This window comes from Varanus komodoensis, unplaced genomic scaffold (genome assembly GCF_004798865.1).
Source record: "Varanus komodoensis strain SLA01 unplaced genomic scaffold, ASM479886v1 scaffold77, whole genome shotgun sequence".
Lineage (NCBI taxonomy): Eukaryota > Metazoa > Chordata > Lepidosauria > Squamata > Varanidae > Varanus > Varanus komodoensis.
In genome coordinates, this window is record NW_025336442.1 from 1,337,553 (window position 1) to 1,342,650 (window position 5,098).

Sequence of the window (5,098 nt, forward strand, 5' to 3'; positions counted from 1 at the left end):
GGGGAGCGAGCTGGCGGCAGCCGCGGCCCCAGAGGGAGGCGCTCGCTCTCCTCGCCGGGCCGCCTGCTTACTTGTAGTACTCGGCTGAGATGTCGAACCTCCCGAGGAAGATGTGGGCGTTGCCCAGGTTGCTGTAGGCCCTCCTCTCGGCGGATTTGTCCCCGAACTCCTTGGCGATGGCCAGCCGCTGAAATGGAGGCAGCAGGGAGCCCTTCCGCCACACGCCACCCGGTGCATCCGCTCCGCCGCCCCCAGCCCGGCACCCCCATCGCAGCTGACAAGCACGCCCGGCCCGGCCTGGCCCGGCTGCCCACGCATTCCCACCCTGTTCTCCGCCGGTATCAGGAATGGGTGTGGAGCATGGGCCCACGGGCCAAATCCACCCCCCGGAGTCCCCAGATGGCACCCGCTGCCCGGCCCCTTTCCCCAGAAGGCCACTTGGGGGCTGGCGGTTTCTCTCCTGTGCCGAGAGGGGAAGAACTTCTTCCCGGGCTGAGCCTCTGGGTGCTGGGACAGGCGGGAGGGACACGCGGGCACGAGGCCGTCCTACCTGCTTGTGGAAGATGACGGCTCTGCCGAAGTTGCCGAGCAGATACTGGCTGTTGCCCAGGTTGCCGTATGCGCGGCCCTGAGCGGCCCTGTCCCCCAGCTCCTTGACGAGAGACAGATTCCTCCTGCAGACACCAGAATGGAGGCAGCGTTGCAAGGCTGAGGACCCCCAGGCCCGGTGGGGGTGTGTGGGCGCCTGCAGGTGGCTGGCGTGCTGGGAACAGCGTGGGCTACTCCCAGGGTAAGGAAGGAGAGCCCAGGCCTCCCTCGGCACCGATGGCGGGAGCAGCAGAGCCCGTTCCCCCGCCTCTCCCCAAGCTCCAGCTGGCCTCCAGGCTCGGGGAGGAACCTACAGAGGGGCCCTCAGCCTCCAGGGGCCAGAAGAGCAACCTCCACAGGCTACATAAGGCTCCGAAGCCAGAGGGTGCCCTCTCTTGGTGAAGGGGTGGGGGCCGCTGGGAACCAAACTGGGGACCCTCTGCATGCAGAGCAGCAGCTCTGCTGCTGAGCTCCAGATGCTGCACCTAAAGACCAAACAAGATTCTAGTCCTCATGGGTCTGATAAAGGAGCTTCTTTAAAGTGGTTCATAAGAAACTGGCTTAGACTGAATCAGACTGAGTCTGTCTAGCCCAGTGTTGTTGACACGGACTGGCAGCAGCAGCTTTGCAGGGTTTCAGGTAGCAACCATTCCTAGCTACTTGGAGATGCTGCCGGGGATCAAAGCAGGGACTGTCCCCAAACCAAGTGGGGCCTCCAGCCCTGGCTCCCGTTTGAATGGTGCGAGCCCTGAGGATGTGGCCTCTGGTATCAATCGCCGGGGTCCATTGCTAGGTGGATTTCACTGGGATGGAGCGACAGGCGCTGCCTGAAATGGCTGGGATCTGCGGCCTCATCTCATGACTGGTAGCTTCAGTGGCCACAACTGAGGAGCAGGTACTCCGGATCCAGAAGGATCTGGACAGACTATGGATGTGGGCAGGAGACAACAGGATGGCGTTCAATGTGGATAAGTGCAAGGTCTTGCACTTGGGGCATCGGAATAGCTGTCATAAGTACAGGTTAGGTGATAAGTGGCTGGAGAGCAGCACTTGTGAAAGGGACCTTGGGGTGCTGGGCGACTGCAGGCTAAACATGAGTCAGCCGTGTGACGTAGTGGTCAAGAGGGCGAACGCCACCCTTGGTTGCATAGCCAGAAGTGTGGCTTCTAGATCGAGAGAGGTATTACTACCACTATACAACTCTGGTGCGCCTGCAACTGGAGTATTGTGTTCAGTTTTGGGCCCCTCATTACAGGAAGGATATAGCCAGGGCAGAGTCAGTGCAGCGTAGGGCCACAAGGTTTGTGGCTGGTTTTCAGGGGATGCCGTATGAGGCAAGACTGAGGGAACTGGGTCTCTTCAGCCTGGAGGAGAGGAGACTCGGAGGGGATATGCTGGCGACATGCAGGTATGTGAGGGGATGTCACACGGAGGTGGGTAGAGACCTGTTCTCCCTGGTAGAGGAGAGCAGGACGCATTCCAATGGAGTGAAGCTCAAGGAACCAAGGGAAACTCACACAAGTCGAGCTGCAACCAAGGATGGGCTCGTGCAGCTGTCTCACAAACATTCCCCCATAGACAATGGCAAAAGGGGCCGATTCAGCCAGAAGCAGAAATTTGCAGCAGTTACAACATTTGTGCCAAGCTGGGCTGGGACAGCTGTGCAAGCTGAATGTGCGCGGACTGTCAGCCGTCTGCAAACATCCTTGGCTGACGGGGCCTTGAACGGGGCGTACTTGCGTGTGTTGGGAGCAAAACCGAAATTGCTCCACACCACGAGGGGGACTGCTGACACACGGCGAGGGAGGCAGCTCCGGGGGGCGGGGGGGCAGCAGGTTCCCGCCTGCTCACAGCCCGGCGCGGAAAAGGGTCGGGACTCACTCGTAGAATTCCGATGCCCTCTCTAACGCCTCTTGGACCTCCTGAGGCAGCTGCCCCGGCTCCTGGGGCCAGCTCCAGGAGAGCTGCTTGCCCTTGGCGTGGTAAACGTTTCCGATGTTGTACAACGCTCTGGCCTCCCCCACCTTGAAAAGGACACAAAGCAGACAAACAGAACCGGCAGGTCCTGGGGCGCGGGAGCCTCCCGTGCCTGAAGAGCCAGCGGCTCCAGGTACCCTGGGCCCAGCCTTCCCCCGCTGGGGTCCCCGGTGTGCCAGCTGGCAACTCCCCTGAGCAGGGCAGCTCCCTTCCTGCCGAGACCCCCCGGGGCCTGAGCCTGCCCAGCCTGCCGCGTTCAGAGTGCGACACTCAGGCCTCCTCTGTGCGCAGGGGTGCTCCCCCCCAGCTGTGAGGACTCCATTGCACCGAGTCCTGCAAGGATGTCTCGACTGTCTTTTCTGCCCCTCCTCGCAATTTCCCTTTCAAAGGCAAGGGGCCAAATATAGTCGCGGATGCAGCCCCACCCCGCGGGCATCAATCCGGGGTGAGCCCGGGGGTGCCTAAACAGGCCCCACCCTCCCAGCCAGCGGAGTGGAAGCTCCCCGGCCGCCCCAAGCACAGCACGGAGGTGCTCCCAGTCTGCTGCAGAGGAAGGGCAAAACGTGGCTCCTGCGGCCTCCCCAGCACGAGAGGCAGGCTCTCTGGCACCTTGTCTCCTTGCTCCTGCGAGATGTCTAGGTGCCTCTGGCAGCAGACGACGGCCTCGTCAAACTGCCCCAGGATTTTCAGCGTGTTGCCAAGGTTCCCGCTGGCTTTGGCCTCTCCGATGCGGTCCCCGATGGTCCTGCGGAGAGCATTGGGATGTACACTGCCTTAGTCAAGGTCGCTGTGATGGGGCACCCGCTAAGAGCCTGCACCCCAGCGGGGCCCACTGACAGGAGCCCCCAGACTTGCTCCTCCCCTTCCGCATTGCAGTCTGCGCGTTTCCCCTGCCTCTGGTGTGGAAAAGGAAGAACAAGCGGTTCTACAGCCGGCCAGCTCTGTGGTGGCGTGCCTGCCAATCACGCAAGTGGGAGCCGGGGGGGGGGGGGGGGAGGGACAAGAGAAGCCCATGACCGTAGCAGGGAGAAGGTGAACTCCAGGGCCCCCAGACTGGCGCTGGACCTGCCCTTGCCCCAGAGGGGACTATTCCTCCTAGAGAGCAGCCCTGCCACCTGTTGCCCTCCAGACTATATATCTCATCATCCCAGGCTGGGCTCCCAGGCTCCTCCTGAGTGAAATACAGCCAGGAGCTCAGGGCTCTTACCTGGCGAGGGTGAGGTCGTGCCTGTGGAACTCCAGTGCTTTGGCATATTCTTTCAGGTAGAAGTAGGCGTTGCCCAGCTGGCTGTAGATGGCGCTCAGTGTCTTGAGATCGTCCGTTCCCACCTGCACGGCAGCTTCGAAGAAGGCCACCCCGGCCGTGAAGTCCCCCGCCTTGCATGCGCGCTCCCCCGCCAGGGCCAGCTCCAAGCCTGAGGCCTCCATCCTGCCAGAGGAAGGAAGAGGGGAAACCGATTGTGCGCTGGTGTCTTGTCAACATTGCACACCACCCAGGGTTCCTGCCACCCGTTCTCCTCTCAGAAACGTGCCGCGGATTTCAAGAACGCACAGCATGTGGCTATGGGTCTATTCTGTATGTCTTTCTCTTCCTCTCACACAAGGACGAGGGCCCCCTGAATCGCTCTTTATGTTTCTCTTTCTCCCCCTTTCCTCCTCTACAGGGGTCCCAGGGGGCATCTCAGGAATGGGATTTGGCCCTTGGACTGAAAGCAGTTTGGCAGCCTGGCTCCAAAGCCTTGGCACAGGGCAGGTGGAAGGCAGCTACCCCTGCACTGCCCGAACTGGGACATGCACATGGTGGGCAGGTCGTGAGCAGAGCGGGCTGGAGCCGGGGTCAGACTAGATAGCCCTGGAGACCCCTCCTGGCTCGCTCTGCTTCTGTCTCTCACTCCAAGACCATCCCTTCTAAGGTCTGCTTCTGAAACGCGTCCCTCTGCCCTGCTCTGAAGGGAACTGGCCTTTTCATGAGCGACAGCACAAGAGCAATGCTGCTCTTTGCCTGAGACGCGCTTGGAAGGCTCTCTCTCTTTTCATCCTTTTGGTGCATCTGCCGGCACCCGGCTCCCCGCTTTGCCTTTTGCCCTGATGCTGTTTATAGCATTCGATCACCGTGTGAGGTTCTTATTGTTCTACTGGTCCTTATAGTGAGCTGCCCTGCAAGGCCGTTGGGCGGGACACACCAGCAAATGAAGGAAAGCAGAAAGAACCATGAGGAAAGCAAGCCATGGCCAGGAAAGCGGCTGTCCCCTGGGATCAGCGGCAGAGGCCCTGCTCCGGGAGCCCTCCGTGAAGGACATTAGGAGGGTGAGCACCCGGAGCAGGGCCTTCTCTGCAGTGGCACCCCACCTGTGGAACGCGCTCCCCAGAGGGGTCTGCCTGGCGCTGTTGGCATTTGCTTTTCGGCGCCAGGCCAAGACCTTTTCATCTACATGTTATTTTAATGGTTAAATTTATTTATTGATTTTATATCTTCCAGGGATGTCTCCAGATTTTTAATGTAATTTATTTATTTATTTAAAACATTTCTATG

General features: G+C 60.3%; 1 protein-coding gene across 1 annotated transcript in view; it reads right to left on the minus strand.

The window, feature by feature from the left end:
• Positions 1–3,993, minus strand: part of GPSM1 (G protein signaling modulator 1) — a 41,785-nt gene extending 37,792 nt beyond the window's left edge. Inside the window, exons 1-5 of the mRNA XM_044453052.1 lie at positions 3,773–3,993; positions 3,175–3,310; positions 2,470–2,612; positions 551–674; positions 72–187 (exon numbers count right to left, since the gene is read on the minus strand). Coding sequence (XP_044308987.1) covers positions 72–187; positions 551–674; positions 2,470–2,612; positions 3,175–3,310; positions 3,773–3,993 — 740 coding nt within the window. The remainder of the gene's footprint in view (positions 1–71; positions 188–550; positions 675–2,469; positions 2,613–3,174; positions 3,311–3,772) is intronic.
• Positions 3,994–5,098: the final 1,105 nt, after the last annotated feature.